Raw genomic sequence first — 18,283 nt, forward strand, 5'->3', positions numbered from 1 at the left:
GTTGGGCCAAAGATCCTGCTGCGATGCTGCATGATTCATGACTAATCAGATTCCAAGTCGCAGATCAAATACAACATGTATTGGAAATCTGAAGTGGAAAACGGAAAGCTGGATATAGGAATAGCTGAAAAGCCACCTGCCGCACTAACTCCCCTGTGTGCTCCCGGATACTGCCCGATCTGCTGAAATCTTCCAGCATCTTGTTTTCCTTTGATTTCAGGTTAAATCCAGGTGCTTGTCCTCAGTGATATAACCAATGCATCTATAAAATGTCAAGGTCCACAAATCCAGCTGCACAGAGTCAATTTTCACCAGCCATCCAGCCCTGGGTTTGTATATCCAGCGGATCCATGCCCATGAAAGCGGAAGAGTGAACTGGCGTCAGAATCACAATGGTAGCATCATAAATTCCCCAGAATTAGAGTCCCATGATTTGGACAGCTCCCAGCTTCTATTCCTCTTGATGCCGCTGGAAGAAGTCACTGTACACATGTTAACAAATGTGCTTTGTTTTTTATCTCGAACTCTATCTGCAAATCTGTTTATTTGCAGGAAGGGGGCAGAAAATCTGGAAGAAATTGAACATCTGTACAATGAAATGGACCAACGGATTCAAATGGAAAAACTGGCCATGTTTAACAAAGTATGGGCTTTAAATAAATCTCCTTCTTTTTGAAATTGTATTTTTGTTTAACCTATAGATTTGTCTTGTGGAGACTTTGCTTCAGAAGGTTTGTTGATTCTGTGCCGTATCTCTATCGCTCAGGCCTCGGATTTGAACTTTCGATGTCAGAAACTAGACGAAAAGCTGAAGATTAAAGAGCGAGAACAGGAAGAGCTCTTGCTCTACAACATGAGGGTAATTCCGGCAACTCGTTTCACTCTCATTTCACTTTGATTTAAAACTGTGTATCCAAATTTTGTTCAGGGAAAATAATTTATGGATGTCTGTCATCCAATCCAAACGATGTGATCAGATCATCCTTTCATCTTCTGTATCAGAAGAATAAAACCCAAGGTTGTTTTACCCTAAGTTCACTACCCCACCCCTAGGCCAGTGTGTGGCCCTGTCTCATCTCTGAAAGCCCAGTCTATGCTCCCTCCCAAAGGCTGGTCTATGGTCCCCACATTCTGGCAATCCTTCTCAGAACGTTTTTTGTCAATAAAACCAACTTCTCCTTCTAACTTTTATGAGAATTGGCCTGGAGTGCTCACCCTTGGAGAAACAGGAAGTTTAGTAGTATTCTTTCAAGACAACAATCTGTCTCTCAATGTCAGTTAAGTGAAGGAGCTAGACATGGACTCTCAGGTTGTGAGGTGGAGGTCACGCCCCAGTCTGTATCAATGGGGCTGATGTGAAGATGGTCAAGAACTTCAAGTTTAGTATCACCAACAATTTGTCCTGGTCCAATCACATTGATGCTACGGCCAGAAAGGCACACCAACGCCTCTACTTCCTCAGAGGCCAAAGGAAATCTGCGCCTTGAGTCTCATCCATCATTCAATAAGAACAGGACTGAGTTCATCTTGACCACACCATTCCAATTCCCCCTAACACTCTTACGATCAAATATCTGTCATCCATTTGGCAACTTCTAAAGATGCACCGTCTTGGTTTGGCAATGGCTCTGCCAAAGTCTGCAAGAAATTGCAGAGTGACATAATGCACTTTGGGCCACCATAAAAAAACCCACCTGACTTTCAGCCCCACTGAAGGGCATGGACTTAACATTAGAGTCGATCCCTTACCTGGGATCGCTCCAACCGCGGTCTGGCGACGTTACCATCGAGAGCTCACAGTCTCGGGAGATCCTAGTTGGGAGATCCAATGACGCAGAGGCTCGACCAGAGGCTCGATGCGGGGTGCGATCGCCGGCGTGGGGAGCTGACATTCTCCCCCCTCCTCCCCCCGGATGTGGGGGGCCCAAACGCCACTGGCTACGGGAGTCAAGATCGCCCCGTTAATGGAGGGCTCGAGGCCCCTAACCACGGAGGAGCAAATTCCTCGTATGTTGCAAAACATACTTGGTTAATAACGTATTATTGTGAATGTGATTGATTGTGAGTTTTGGTCACCTTGCTATGGGAAAGATGCCATGAAGCTGGAAAGAAATGCGGTGAAGATTCACCAGGATTTGGCAGGATATGGGTTCAGTTTGGGAAATAAAACTGCCCAAATATAGATTCCACAATAATGCCGGAAACCGACTTTTAGATTAAATTTGCCATGCATTCTTTATTGATGCCTGCTTATTCCAAACCTTGCCCCAAAATTTACGCCTGTTGTTGATCCAGATTAACGTTCTAACGTTAAAATTGTTTGCCGTGAAGATAATGCCCTTTGCCTCAAGAAACGTATTGCTCTGAATTGCCATGTGGAGAACATTTCCCACTGCTTTTCAAAATATCTTCCAAATAACATTTCATCTTGAAAGTTGTGTTCTTTATGGATTCATCTTTGCCCTGTCTTGACTGATCGTGTCTTAGGGTTAGCGTTAGTATTCTGCCTCATTGCCTTCCACCTGGATAGACACCCTGACCATGCCACAGTCTCTGACCATGTAGTGCTTCCAGCCGCAGGTGGATGTCTAAACTAGGTGCACAGGTTAAGAATGGAGTTAAATTATGAGACATTGGGACTCTGCCTGTGATATTTGTGTAGATAGAATCCCATTTGCAGTGGTTATAAACCTTAATTGGTCTAATATTTCCACTGTGGCGACCATCAGTTGAATTCATTGATTTTTGAACACGTGTAAGTGTGGGTGGATCATTGGTGAAGCTCCATACACTAAGGACTGTTCTGAGAGTGGCCAATCCAGTTTCACCGTCTCCATTCTCGTTGCCAGTTGGAGAAAGAGTTGGAAGAGCTGCTCAGTGAAAAGCAGGAGTCGCGGATGGTGAACCAGAGTCTGAAGAGAACGACAGAGGAGTTGAAGGGTGCACTCCATCACGTGAGCGAGGAGCTGGTGGCTGCTCAGCATGAAGTGCAGGCAGTGCAGCATGCAACGTCCCGACTGCAGGAGGAGCAGGAACTGTGAGTTATGTGGCAATGGCGTGTGAAATGTGTTGCGTGACAATGGCGTGTGGCAACTGAGTGTGTGGCAAAAGAGGGTGCAATGGAAGTTGGCATGGCTATGACGTGAAATGGGGGTTAGCATTGTAGTTGTGTGTGAAATGCCTTTGTTAAAACTACATGTGTGGGAAAGAAGTGCTGATGTTGGTTTAAATCAAAGGTAGCCAGGTAAACAGCATATAATCTTCCAACACTTTCGCCACCTCCAACGGGATCCCACTACTGGCCACATTTTTCCCATCTTTCTGCTTTCCGCAGAGACCTTTCCCTCCGCAACTCCCTGGTCAACTCGTTCCTTCCCACCCAAACCACCCCCTCCCCAGGTACTTTCTCCCTGCAACCACAGGAGATGCAACATCTGTCCCTTTACCTCCCCCTCAACTCCATCCAAGGACCCCAACAGTCTTTCCAGGTGAGGCAGAGGTCCACTTGCACCTCCTCCAAACTCCTCTACTCTATCCGCTGTTCCAGGTGTCGGCTTCCGTACATCGGCGAGACCAAGCGCAGGCTCGGCGATCGTTTCGCTGAACACCTCCGCTCAGTCCGCCTGAACCTACCTGATCTCCCGGTTGCTCAGCACTTTACCTCCCCCTCCCATTCCCAATCTGACCTTTCTGTCCTGGGCCTCCTCCATCGTCAGAGTGAGGCCCAGCGCAAGTTGGAGGAACAGCACCTCATATTTCGCTTGGGTAGCTTACACCCCAGCGATATGAACATTGACTTCTCTAACTTCAAATAGTCCTTGCTTTCCCTCTCTCTCCATCCCCTTCCCAGTTCTCCCACCAGTCTTACTGTCTCCGACTACATTCTATCTCTGTCCCGCCCACTCCCCTGACATCAGTCTGAAGAAGGGTCACCCATTCCTTCTCTCCAGCGATGCTGCCTGACCCGCTGAGTTACTCAAGCTTGTCGTGTCTACCTTTAATAAAACTACTTGTTGTTTGAAACACTTGAGACACTTTAGGAAATTTGTAAATGATTGATTGTGAGAGAAATGGATGTTTTCTAATATCCTTAAACAATTATCATTTTTTTAATGTTTCAAGAAACATTTTTATATAGCTTTATATTCGCATTAACATTCTGTGCAATTGTGTTAATCTAACGTTATAGATTGATCGAGGTGAATCTCTGGAATTCTCTGGCACAGAAGGTAGTTGAGGCCAGTTCATTGGCTATATTTAAGAGGGAGTTAGATGTGGCCCTTGTGGCTAAAGGGATCAGGGGGTATGGAGAGAAGGCAGGTACAGGATACTGAGTTGGATGATCAGCCATGATCATATTGAATGGCGGTGCAGGCTCGAAGGGCCGAATGGCCTACTCCTGCACCTATTGTTTCTATGTTTCTATGAGCCATATAGCACAGAAACAGGCCTGTGTAATAGTTGGTCGGCCTGTCCTGCAGTCTAGTCTGTGGACAGGTCTACAGTTCCTCATTAGCCATCTCAGAAGTAACAGATAGAGAGGAATCAAACCATCCTTGGGTGCATGGGACTGCCTCTGAAGAAGAGTTAGATGAAGGATGATTCTCCTTGCAATAGAGAAGATGTGAGGGGAACTGACAAAGGCAGGAATAGTGCTGATGGAGCAGATAAAGAGAAACTGTGTCCATTGGCAGTGAGGTCAAGAACAAGGCTGCATAAAAAGGTTATGGGTGGAAGAATTGTAAATGACACAGGAATTGTTTTTTCACAATGAGAGGTACAGTGGATAATCATGGAGGAAGACTTGTAGCATTCCACAAGGAGCTGGATTATTTGAATGGAAAGTTACTGGGCTTGGGAGAGAATGTGGGAGATGAGTGCCTGGGTTGCTTGTACATAGCGCAGTTTCCATTCAGTTACACTGTTTTAACAGAAATTTCCATTCACTGTGAGATATGAATGTAAAAACTGCAAAATAATTTAAGTTTTGAAACAATAATTCAATGTTTGAATGATGTATCTTCCTCAGAGAGCTCTATTGTGTGACCGAGGGTCTGGAGAGAGAGAAGCTGAACCTTTTGAAACAGATGGACCTCTTGAGGTAAGTTTGTGTTGCTGAATGCATTCCATGTACTGTAGGTTACAAAGCCTTGTGATGTGATTTGGCCACAGAGACAAGATAGCTGGACCCAGCATTACATCTTTTCAAATGTAGTTCCGGGAATAGGGGCATTACCAATTCTGAGAGGCAGGATTAACCTATATGGGGCAGCATAGTGGTGCAGCTGTAGAGTTGCTGCCTTACAGCGCCAAAGACCCAGGTTCAATCCTGACTACAGGTGCTTATCTATACGGAGTTTGTACATTCTCCACATGAACTGCATGGGTTTATTCCCAGATCTCCAGTTGATGCTGACCGGTTGCATCGTGGCTTGGTTTGGCAACCTGAGCGCCCTGGAGAGGAAAAGACTACAAAAAGTAGTAAACACTGCCCAGTCCATCATCGGCTCTGACCCTCCTTCCATCGAGGGGATTTATCGCAGTCACTGCCAAAAAAAAGGCTGGCAGTATCATCAAAGACCCACACCGTCCTGGCCACACACTCATCTCCCTGCTACCTTCAGGTAGAAGGTACAGGAGCCTGAAGACTGTAACAACCAGGTTCAGGAATAGCTACTTCCCCACAGCTATCAGGCTATTAAACCTGGCTCGGACAAAACTCTGATTATTAATAACCAATTATCTTATTTGCACTTTATCAGTTTATTTATTCATGTGTGTATATATTTATATTATGGTATATGGACACACTGATCTGTTTTGTAGTAAATGCCTACTATGTTCTGTGTGCTGAAGCAAAGCACGAATTTCATTGTCCTATCAGGGACACATGACAATAAACTCACGAGCTTGAACTTGAACACTCCAAAGGCGCAGAGGTTTGTAGGTTAATTGGCTTGATATAATTGTAACTTGTCCCCAGTGTGCGTAGGACAGTATAAGTGTGCAGGGACAGCTGGTCGGGGTGGACTCGATGGGCCTGTTTCCACGTTGTATCTTTAAAAAAAAAGTCGGAGGTTAATTAAAACTAATCATCATCACTTTGTTAGGGTGATGTTCCAAACAATCGGATCGATATTTTACAAAGAGATAACAAATTCTATTGAAAATCAAAAAAAAAAAACTGCATATGTTGGGAATCTACAATAAGGACAGAAACTTTATTTCTAATATGTTCAATTTTTTATTTGATTTTTTTATGAAGGATGTCTGGTTCCCAGTAGACTTAACAAAGACTTGCATGGGAGACTGGTCCACAAGTCCATGGGATCCAAGGTTGCTTGGTTAATTGAATAGTACAGCCCAGGAACAGGCTTTTCAGCCCAATATTAGACTGGGTAATGGTTGGGTGTTCTTTTTGTAATTGGAACCAGTGGCCACAGAAGACATGAAAAACACCAGTACTAAGTGTAGATGGAAAAGTTTGAGAGTTAATCTCATTGAAGTCAGCAGTGAGGGACTTGATAGGATGGATATGGAATTTATTCTTTTTTTTCCCCTGGCTTATGCATTAAGATCTGGGATCACAGTCTCAAAATAAAGTCAGTCATTCGGAATGGAGCGGAGAAAAAAAAATCAGTCTCGGGTCTCGATCCGAAAAGTCACCTATTCCTTCTCTCCTGAGATGCTGCCTGTCCTGTTGAGTTACTCCAGCATTTTGTGTCTACCTTCACATTTAATCTTTGACTTGCATCTCCAGAGAACCATGTAGATGCAGTCATTGAGTGGATTTAACCCAGAATGATACATTTAATTCATGTCGTTAATATCTAAAAATGTATCTGTACACTGTAAATGGCTCGATTGTAATCATGTATTGTCTTTCCACTGACTTTAGCATGCAACAAAAGCTTTTCACTGTACCTCGGTAAACATGACAGTGAACTGAACTAAACTAATTCACAGATATGGAGATCAGTATTCATAAGTGGTACTGAGTTAAATATTAGCCATGACCTTGGTGAATGCAGAGCTGGCTGGGAGGTTAATGGCTGATTCCAGCTTCTACTTCTTGCAATACATTTCTGGAATTGGATATGAGAAATGTACAAAATGTCCCAAGCATTTTCTCTTAGGTATTCATGACTTTGAATGGAATTATATTTTTGTACTTTACAATATTGCAGAGAGATGAACAAGCACCTTCGAGATGAACGGGATATGTCCAATTTCCCGGTGAGTTCTTGCTTATTTTTGTGGCCTCCTCTAACGGACAGGGAGTGATTTTATCTTTGCTGGAATTATCTTGAAAATAAAGAATATAGTGTCTGTGGAAAGATATTGTGGATCGAACGGGTACATTTGAAAAATAAAACTCTAAAAATTTTTTTTTTTAATCTTCATTACATTCCAGAAACCATCCAAATATGAAACATCTACTTCAGGGAAGCAGAATGTTGTGCAAGCTGATGGTCCGCATATGGAGACCAAGCTCTATTCGGGAAGGTACACCTCCGGCAATGTTCCGTATCATGTAATTCACTAAGTGGTCAGTTTATCCCAATACCGTATTCCCACACCTCGTGAATCTTGAGCTCTTTTAAATTTATCGTTCTACATTCACGACTTAAACTAGACTGCTTTCTCGTGCAGTGAATTACACAGGTTCACCACCTGAGGGACGAAGTTGCTCTTTATCCCATTCCAAAACTTTTCTTCCTCTGACACAAGGTATCCCAGACAGTGAAAAGATCCTCCTCACATTTGGTCTTTCTGCATCAGCCAGAAGTTTGTTGTTTCAGCGAGAATCCCTGCTCTTTCTTCTGAACTATATTCAACGCAAACTTTGTTGACAATACCTCTTCAAATGCCAGTGACACCATCCCAGCGAACAGCAATTGGTCTGTATAGTCAGAGGTGGAGACATGGAGAGTGTAATGGGTATCCGCTGACTAGAGGGTTCCAATAGGTTCAAGAAACAAAAGAAAGCAGATGCTGAAAGCTGCAGCAAAAAAAACCAAAGTGCTGGAGGAACTCATGGCTCGGGCACCATCAGTGGACGGAAATGGACAGTCGGCTTTTCGGGTGGGACCCTTCGTCTGGCAATTTGTTTTTTGCTTCGGCGGGTTGGACTTTGTAACCCCACCAACCCTGTGCATTTTGTGTGCTCGTAAAAGGGTCCTGACTCGAAACGTTACCTATCGTGTTCTTCATGGCTGATGCTTGACCCGCTGAGTTATTCCAGCACTTTCGGTCTTTTTTTTTTTGTAAACCAGTACCTGCAGTTCCTTGTTTCTGTGCATTTTAATAATTGAATCGGAGAAGCAATTTGTTCTAAGCTTTGGTAAATAATTTCCTTATCCTTTTTTAGGAAAAGTGTAGACTTTGAGGAGCTTGGATGTTCAAAGTGCTTATCGAAAAATTTGGAGCAAGCAATTGGTGTGAGTCATGCCAGAGGAGGAATGGATAAGGAACCTGCCAGAGGAGAAAGACGGTACTTGCAGAGGATTATTTCAATTGAAGAGGATCCACTGCCACAGTTTCTTGAAACACATTCGGCAACTCAGTTACAGAACTGGACTGAGGTAAATGAAGAGCAGGAGCTTGAAGAGAGGGTCCTGGAATCAGCAGAGACACGTGCGTCTCCAGTCCAAGTAGCATTGTCCCCTGCATCTCGGACAACACCCGTGGCACTGGCCCCTGCATCTCCAGACCAGGCTGCATTAGCACAAGTAAGTTTTAAACCTCACAATATTCTACCCCAGTATCCTGGTGAATCTTCTCTACGTCTGCTGCAGAGCTACCACATCCTTCCTATAATGTGGCACCAGAACTGCACTAGGGGTCTGAAGAGGGGATTGAAAGCATCCTGTATTCCACCCTCATTACTCTGTCTATCTCTGTTGCCATCATTGGGATTGTTCCTCAAGACTCCCAGCCACCCCTCCCCCCCCCCTATTCATATCAATGGTCTTGCTCTTTCAGATACACCAATCCCTTACATCGTTGTCTCTGTCTGCCTTTGCCCTGCCAAGTTTGCTACCCAATCACTGCAGCCTAACACCCCACTCGTCACATCAACAACACCTCTCTTTTTTACCTCATCTGCAAAAGTGGGGGAGGGGAAATAAGAGGGAGGGTGGAGACGAGGGGGGGGTGAGAGGGAATGGAGGAGGATTGGGGTAGGAAGAGCGATGGCGAGGTAATGGAGATATTAAACGCTAAGTTATTCACTTTAACTTAATTTCTGCCATTAGTGCGGGCCCGTCAGCCGCGCTGGCGCAGTTTGGTGGAATATTGCGTTGGGGGAACGGGACCCAGTGGGTCCACAGTTGGTCCAGTACCTCCTAAATGCAGATGCAAGTTCATTATGCATGTGACAAACAACAAGAGTCACAGCATCGATCTCTGTGATACACCGCTGGTCACAGATTTCCAATCATAAAAACAACTCACTACCATCACCCTCTCCTTCTATTCCCAATTTTAGAAATGTAGTAAATGGGTGCAGGAGTAGGCCATTCGGCCCTTTGAGCCCACACTATGGATCATGGCTGATCATCCAAAACCAGTACCACCGTTCCTGCTTTCTCACCATATCCCTTGATTCCGTTAGCCCTAAGAGCTATACACGTTTTAGAACATAGAACAGTGCAGCAAGGAACAGGCCCTCCAGCCCATGAAGTTTGCACCAAGCATGATGCCAATCCAACGAATCCTGTCTGCCTGTACATGGTCCATGTCCCTCTAATCCCTGCTTCTTTAATGTATTGGTTTAAATGTCTCATAATTGTACCTGCTCCTACCAACATCACTGGCAGCACTTTGCAAGCACCCACCACCCTCTGCATAAAATAAACTTACTCTGTACATCTCCGTTAAACGACTCCTTCTCATCTTTAAGTTGTGTCCTCTAGTACTTGACATTTTCACTGTGGGGGAAAAAGACTCGCTCTGCCCCATCAACTAAACTCATAATTCTATAAACCTCTATCGGGTCACCCCTTGGCTTCTAATACTCAATGGAAAACAATCTGAGTTTGTTCCCATCTCTCCTTATAGCTATTATCCGCTAATCCATGCAGCATCCTGGTGAACCTCTTCTGTACTCTCTCCAATGCCTCCGCCTACTTCTTTTAAATAGGTGAACAGAACGACACATAATACTCCAAAAGCAGCCTAACTAAATTCTTACAGCGCTGCGTCACAACTTCCTAACAATTTATGCTCAACGCCCCATAAACATACCATATATAGAGTCATAGTCACACAGCACGGAAACAGGCCCTTCAGCCCAACTTGCCCATACCAACCAAGGTGTCCCATCTACAATAGTCACACCTGCCTATCCATCTACCAGTCCAAATGTATTTTAGATATTGTCATAGTACCTGGCGTGGAGGTTCTCCCTCCACCACAAACTGTGATAGTCATAGAACTATAGTCATAGAACTATAATGCACAGAAACGGGGCCATCCTGTCCTGCCAACTATCTCATCTAGCAGCTTATTCCATATACCCACAACCTTCTATATGAAAATGTTGCCCCTTAGATTCCTATTCAATCTTTCCCTTTTCATCTTAACCCTATGTCCTTTTGCTCTTGATTCCCGTACTCTGGGTAAAAGACTGTGCTTTTACCCTATCTAATCCCCTCATGATCTTATACACTTTTATAAGATCACCCATCATCCTCCGGCGCTCCATGGAATAAAGTCCTAGCCTGTCTAACCACTCCCTGTTGGTCACTCTTTCCAGCTTAACAACATCCTCCCTATTGTAGGATGACCATAACTGAACACAATACTCCAAATGTGGCCTCACCAACATCTTGTATAACTGTAACATAGCATCCCAACTACTATACTCAGTGCTCTGAGAGAGGAAGGCCAATGTACCGAAAACCTTCTTGACCACCCTATCTACCTGGAATGCCACTTTCAAGGAACTATATACCTGCACTGCCAGGTCCCTCTGGTCTACAACATTCCTCATGGCCCTGTCATTCACTGTGAAGGTCCTGCTCTGGTTTCACTTCCCAACTCACACTTATCTGCCTTCTTTACAGGCCAATCTACTTGTGTTGCCGCTTTCAGAGAGCTATGAGTTTGCAGTTGGATCTAATTTAAGAACTTGTCTTTGAACCCATGCTCTCTTCTCCCTCCCTCCACGACAGGCCATTGAACCTCACAGCACAGAAACAAGCCCATCTTGTCCTTGCCGACTTAGTTGACATACTGGGCTGCCTGCATTAGGCCCATATCCCTCAAATTCCTTCTTGTCCATATGTCTGTCCAAATGCCTTATAACTGTATCGGCTTCTTCAGCTTACTCTACCTGCTCATTCTAGATATGGACTACCCTCTGGTGGGAAAAAAGTTTTCCTTGGGTCCCTCTTAAATCTCTTCTCTCTCAAGTTAATCCTATGCCCTCTTGTTTTAGAAACCTCTGTCTTGTGAAAAACAACTGGGAGCATTCACTTCATTCATGCCCCTCAGGATTTTGTATAGCTCAACAAAGGTTGCCCCCCCCCCCCCCCCCCCCCACCCCAGCCTCTTACACTCCAAGTCCCAGCCTATCCAATCTCTCCCTATAACTCACACCCGTAAACCCATGGCCATTATCAATCACTGCTTTTTCAGATGCAGATTAACCTGCCCTTCAGTCATTTTTCTAATAATTTCCCACTGTTTACATTAATCTCTCTGGCATATGATGTTACTGGAGAGGATTCTGAGGGATAAGAGGTACCATGTTCAAGAAGGAACTGCAGATGCTGGAAAATCGAAGGTAGACAAAATTGCTGGAGAAACTCAGCGGGATAAGAGATACAGTTTATGTGTTTGACTACACATGGGCTGATTAGGGATAGTCATCATGGTTTTGTAAGTGGGAGATCATGTCTTACGAATCTGAGCTTATTTGAAAAAGAAACCAAAAATGTTGATGAGAGCAAGCTGTAGATGTTGTCTATATGGGCCAGCAAGGCCTTTGATAAGGTTCTGTGTCATAGGCTGCTATGGATGACTAGATTGCATGGGATTCAGGAAGAGCTAGCTAACGATATCGAATTGGCTTTGTGGAAGGAATCAGGAGGGCATTGGTGGAAGGTTGATTTGACAAACTGAAGGCCTGTGGCCATCATGAGCGAGATAGATTGGGTGAATGCATGGAGTTTGGATAGGGGTATCAAGAACCAGAGGCCATAGCTTTATTTGAGAGGAGCAAGATTTAATAGGAAACTGAGGGGCAGCTTTTTCACTCAGAGTGGTGGGTATATGGAACGAACTACCAGAAGATGTGGTTGACTCGTGTGCAATAACAGCATTCAAGAGACGCTTGGGCAGGTAAATAGATAGAAACGTTTTAGAGGGATATGGACCAAACATAGGCAGGTGGGATTAGCTTAGATGGGCCTTCTTGGTTGGCATGGTTGAGTTGGGCTGAAGAACCTGTTTCCATGATGTATGATTATGATTCTATAAATTTCCCGGGGCCATCTTGAAAGAGTGAAAGATGCACGATGTGTCTTCCAGTTGAAAAAGCTTTTTTCTTCTTTCAGTCGTCACTGACACAAGCAAATTCCTCTTTGCTGAGTGCAGTCAAGGCTTTTCAGTTTGGAGTAATTTAAAATAGCAAAACCTCCAAGAGCCGCCAGTGTTCGATGTAACAACCTCCCCCTTTTAAAGATAAACGAATAACTCTCATATTGCTGAATAATTTTACATTTATTTTGTTTCTCCAGACATGACCTGTTGAGTTGTTCCAGCATTTGCAACATTTCTCTTTTGGATCAAATCTTGACATCTTCTTCTTCATAAAAATGTAGGAAATAGAATCAACATTTAGGAAATCTCAAATTAAAATGCATCTTAACTTTCTCTGGTCTAAAAGAATGGCTTCTATTACATAATGGTCTCTTTTTTGACTTTGTATTGTCACCCTGGCATATTGATATTCTCTTCGTTATTAATACCTTGCCCTGAAGCAGAGCTGAAATTGAAACCATCCCAGGCACTGCCCGGCCATTTTGTCTAATGCGCCTACTTAAAGCTGTTTTTTTTTTTTTTTTAAAGAAATGTTAATCTGTCAAAGCCTTTTAACTAAACAAAAAAAATACTTTTGCAGGCCAGAGAAACATTCTCCAACCCCGAGCGTTTGTTCAAAGTAATCCTGGTTGGCAATTCCAGTGTGGGGAAAAGCTCTCTTTTGAGAAGATTTTGTGGCGATGGTTTTAATCCTGGAATCTGTGCAACTGTCGGTACGTGAGGTGACATCAATTTTTGAATTGAGTTGTGTTGATGCACGAGAATGGCAAGATGCAGGTACAATGAAAATCTTGTTTGCAGCAGCAGCATCGACTCAAACACAGGAAAAACATAAATTATACATAAATAATACATACATTTTCCAAAAGAAGGAGATAGTTCAAAAAAAGAAGACATTAGTGTAAAACACAATTCAGAAAAAATAAACAACTCTATGGGAGTGCAAGAGGCGTCCATAGTATTCCATTGTTGAGCTAGGATAAGGAAATGTATGTTGGTTTAAGAACCCAATACTTATAGGAAACTAGCTTTCCCTGAACCTAACTTACATTATCCAGTGTCATTTGACATGGATCTAAGCCCCTGTCCCACTTAGGAAACCTGAACGGAAACCTCTGGAGAGTTTGCGCCCCACCCAAGGTTTCCGTGCGGTTCCTGGAGGTTGCAGGTGGTTGCCGGAGGTTGCAGGTAATGGAAGCAGGTAGGAAGACTGACAAAAACCTCCGGGAACCGCACGGAAACCTCGGGTGGGGCGCAAACTCTCCAGAGGTTTCCGTTCAGGTTTCCTAAGTGGGACAGGGGCATTAGTTTTCTGCAAATAATTTTATGAATTTAGTACCAGTTGGTAACTTCTGATAACATTGTTCATCATTATGAATGGGAAATGTGCTGGAAGAGGAATCGTGGGATTGATACTCACACGGCCATGAGTGATGCTTATTGTCGGCTGCGTGGAACAGTCCTTGTTCCAAGCCTGTACGGGTACATCACCCCACCAGGTCTTTCTCCACTGCATCGACATCTGCATTGGTGTTGCCCCCTGCATTGCTGCTGCCACCTGCGTTTACCTCTACCCTGTCGCAGACATTGAACTGTGTCCATGCAATAGGTGCATTGCAATGCTGCAAACTATATTCTGCGCTCTATTACTTCCTCTTTGCTTAAGTTTAGTTGTTCAGTTTATTGTTGCATGTACTGAGGTACAGTGAAAAGCTTTTGTTGCATGCTAACCAGTCAGTGGAAAGACAACACACGATTATAATCGAACCATCCACAATGTACAGAAACATGATAAAGGGAATAAAGTTTAATGCAAGGTAAAGTCCAATCAAAGATATTCTGAGGGTCTCCAATGAGGTGGATAATAGCTCAGGACTGCTCTCTAGTTGTTGGTAAGATGATTCATTTGCCTGATAACAACTGGGAGGAAACTGTCCCTGAATCCTGGGGTGTGCATTTTCACGCTTCTCTACCGCTTGCCTGATGGGTGGGGGGAGAAGGGGGAGTGGTCAGGGTGCAGTTTGTCCTTGGTTATGTTGGTGGCCTTACCGAGGCAGCATGAGGTGCAAATGGAGTCAATGGGAGGTGTGTTTGTGTGATGGTCTGGGCTGTGTCCACAATTCTCTGCATTTTCTTGCATCCGTGGATGGAGCTGTTCTCAAACCGGGCTGCGATGTATCCCGATAAAATGCTTTCTACAGTGCGTCTGTAGAAGCTGGTGAGAGTTCATGGCGACATGCCGAACTTCCTGTGACTTCTAAGCAAATAGAGGCGTTGGTTGGTGTGGTTTCTTGGCCATTGCTTCAATATGGGTGGTCCAGGACAAGTTGCTAGTGATATTTACTCCTAGGAATTAGAAGCTCTCTGTGATCTCTTCTTCAGCACCGTCCACCTATTGTAATTGAGGTGTTGCTTGATTCTATTTATGTACAGTATTATATGTTATGCTTGGATAGTATGCAAAGCAAAGCTGTTCACTGTACTTCGGTACATGTGCAGTTATAAACCTGAACTGACATTCTTTATAATGATGTGCCAATGTATTAAAGTCGTTTTTTTGCTCCCAGGTATCGATTACTGTGTGAGAACAATGAACGTGGCTGGCAGCGTGCTGGCCCTCCAGCTGTGGGACACTGCGGGACAAGAACGGTGCGTCAGTACTTGCAATGTTCATGCTGGCATTGGCCTTGAAGTCCTCATTTGAAACATAGAATGATGGCTGTCTTTAAAAAAAAAAAAAAACATGCTTCATAGAAAGGCCACATTTATTCTCCAGAGAAAGTGATTCAGGGGGTGAAGACCAGAATAGTTGCCATGCCAGGTTGAGATCCATTCCGTCAAAATAATTTCTTCAGCGCATCTATACATATTGGAAATAATCCTTATGAACATGCCAAATCTTCCAAATGCCTAAGAAAGGAATAAAACTGATGCCTGAAGAACTGGGCACACAGCATTGAGGAGAGTATTTGGTGTTATGTTGCTGACGGCTGAGCTGTGGGCAGTCAACACCCTTACATAAGTGTTATAATCGGTAAGGTGTTCCAGGGCTGAATTTGATGCAAACCTTTAAGAAGAGTTTCAATGTTTCAACTGTTATCTTACCGTGGGCCGTATTTTACATGTCCTCTTCTTTACTTAAGGGCCGTCCCACCAGTATGCGACTGCATGCTGCGAGCGCGACCTAACGTGGTCGCTTGAGCCATACGGCCTCACGGGGCCGGTCCCACTTCGATCGCCGGAGCCGTATGGAGTTGTGCGGGGCTGCTCCGAAAAACTGACACTGTCTAAAAATCCCGCGCGGCAACGGCCTGTCGGCCCGCAGCCGCTTTGAGGCCGTACGCAGAGTCTCAACGCCGTACGCAGCGTCTGGACGCCGTATGCAGCGTCTTGACGGCGTACGCCTAGCGCGTGGCATTGCGCGACGATGTCACCTCCCGGCGTGCTATTGCCTGATGACGTAAACGCCCGACACCGTGCGATGTCCAAATTCAGTCGGCCCGCCTCCTGCCCAGCTGATTGGCGAGTATGATGTCGGGACCAGCTCCAGACGGCTCCGCAGTTAGAAGTGGGACCGGCCCCGCGAGGCCGTACCCCTCAAGCCACCATGTTTGGTCACGCTCGCTGCATGCAGTCGCATGCTGGTGGGACAGGCCCTTTAGTAGTTTACTGGCAGAGTAGACTTGACTAAGATTCAGAAATCCCATTATCACATTATTATTAGTCACGATGCCTGAAGCTTGTGAACTGTCTGAGGGTGTTTTGTTCCATTATTGGATTGTGACCTATCTCTACCTCCAGCCTCTAATAGCCCAACATTGTTTCTACTTCCCCTTAACTCGCCCACAGGGATGTGCCAGATCCTGGGTCTAATTCACCCTTTGTGTCTGTACTCATGTCTGCACTCATGCCTGGACCATTAATTCCTCTCAAAACTCTTCCTAAAACCTGCATCTTTGCAACCTTAGGTTTGATTATTTGCTCTAATAAATACCAAAGAAGGTTTCTGTCAAGATCTGTTTGAAATCACTGCAGTGAATAATTTGAAAATTGAACAGAGCATAGAAGAGTACAATGCAAGAACAGGCCCTTCGGCCCACCATGCCTGTGTTGTCCTTGATGACAGTCTAATTAATCTGAAAATTGCAGATAAATCTCCAGATTTTAGAGATTTATCTACAAAATGGACATATGCAAATTGCAGTTTTAGGTATCACATGTGCATCCTGGACCTTAGCTCTTGTGTAGTGGCACTAACGGCTTGCTTGTGTGACTGCAAACTAGCAGGAAATGGTGTTTGACTGGATCACTGGTCATCTGCAGTTTAATGTTGACACAGGAAATATTTCTACTTTGCGAATAAAGTCTACTTTGTAAATTTTAAAACTAACAAAGTATGGAAATATTTTTGAACTCTTTGAGTCGACTGTCTTGATTGTTGCTGTGTTGTTTCCTGCTGCAGGTTTCATAGCATTACAAAGCAGTTCCTCCGTAAGACAGATGGAGTTGTTCTGGTCTACGACATCACGGCTGCCGCCAGCTTCCACGCGGTCCGGCATTGGCTACAGAGTATCCAGGTCTCGTCTTCCTTCCCATCTTCTGGCACCACACATCACCCTAGTGCACCAAACTTAACTTGGTTTGCGTTTTATTTTGGTCATAGATTCATAGAGGGATAGTGTGGAAACAGGCCCAACTTGCCCACACCAGTCAACATGTACCAGCTACACTAGTCCCACCTGCCCGCGTTTGGTCCGCATTCCTCCAAACCTGTTCTATCCATGTACTTGTCTCACTGTTTCTTAAACATTGGGATAGTCCCAGCCTCAACTACATCCTCTGGCAGCTTGATCCATACCACTACTACCCTTTGTGTGAAAAAGTTACCCCTCAGATTCCTATTAAATGTTTTTCCCTTCACCTTAAACCTATGTCCCCTGGTCCTCGATTCATCCTCGATTCTGGGCAAGAGACTCTGTGCATTACCCAATCTATTTCTCTCATGATTTTATACGCCTCTATACGATCAACCCTCATCCTCCTGTGCTCCAAGGAATAGGGTCCCAAGCCAACTCAACCTCTCCCTGCAGCTCAGACCCTCTGGTCCTGGCAACTTCCTCACAAATATTCTCTGTACCCTTCCAGTATGACAACATCTTTGCTATACCACAGTGCCTAAAACTGAACACAATACTCTAAATGCAGTCTCACCAATGTCTTATATAACTGCCACATGACCCACCACAACTTCTATACTCAATACTGACTGGTGATGGCCAATGCGCCAAAAGCCTTTGTGACCAACCTATCTACCTGCGAATCCACCTTCAAGGAACCATGTACCTGATCTCCTAGATCCTTCTTCTCTACAAAAATCCCCAGAGCCCTACCATTAGATCCTGCCCATGTTAGACTTTCCAAAATGCAACATCTCACATTTCATCTATTTCACATTTAAATTCCATCAACCATTCCTCAGCCCACCTGGCCAATCGATCAACATCCTGCTGCAATTTTTCAAAGCCATCTTCACTATTTGCAAAACCACCCACGTTTGTATCAACATTTATTTTGGCCTTTTGTATTGATTATTGTGTTATCAGAATTTCATTTCAGTGAAATCATCATTACCCCAGTCTCTACCCCGACTCCCACCTCCCAATCCTACACCATGAAAAAAGGATCTGCTTTTTTCAGGCACAGTAGCTGACCTTCCTTTCCACATTATATTCAT

At 44.4% G+C, this 18,283-nt stretch overlaps 1 protein-coding gene across 1 annotated transcript in view; it reads left to right on the forward strand.

Moving 5' to 3' along the window:
* LOC129706280 (EF-hand calcium-binding domain-containing protein 4B-like) overlaps positions 1-18,283 on the forward strand; it is a 37,675-nt gene that overhangs the window by 14,267 nt on the left and 5,125 nt on the right. Inside the window, exons 6-15 of the mRNA XM_055650466.1 lie at positions 553-643; positions 767-859; positions 2,850-3,037; positions 5,030-5,101; positions 7,188-7,236; positions 7,415-7,506; positions 8,372-8,732; positions 13,130-13,262; positions 15,117-15,198; positions 17,012-17,126. Coding sequence (XP_055506441.1) covers positions 553-643; positions 767-859; positions 2,850-3,037; positions 5,030-5,101; positions 7,188-7,236; positions 7,415-7,506; positions 8,372-8,732; positions 13,130-13,262; positions 15,117-15,198; positions 17,012-17,126 — 1,276 coding nt within the window. The remainder of the gene's footprint in view (positions 1-552; positions 644-766; positions 860-2,849; positions 3,038-5,029; positions 5,102-7,187; positions 7,237-7,414; positions 7,507-8,371; positions 8,733-13,129; positions 13,263-15,116; positions 15,199-17,011; positions 17,127-18,283) is intronic.

Source organism: Leucoraja erinacea, chromosome 19, assembly GCF_028641065.1.
Source record: "Leucoraja erinacea ecotype New England chromosome 19, Leri_hhj_1, whole genome shotgun sequence".
Taxonomy (NCBI): Eukaryota; Metazoa; Chordata; class Chondrichthyes; order Rajiformes; family Rajidae; genus Leucoraja; species Leucoraja erinaceus.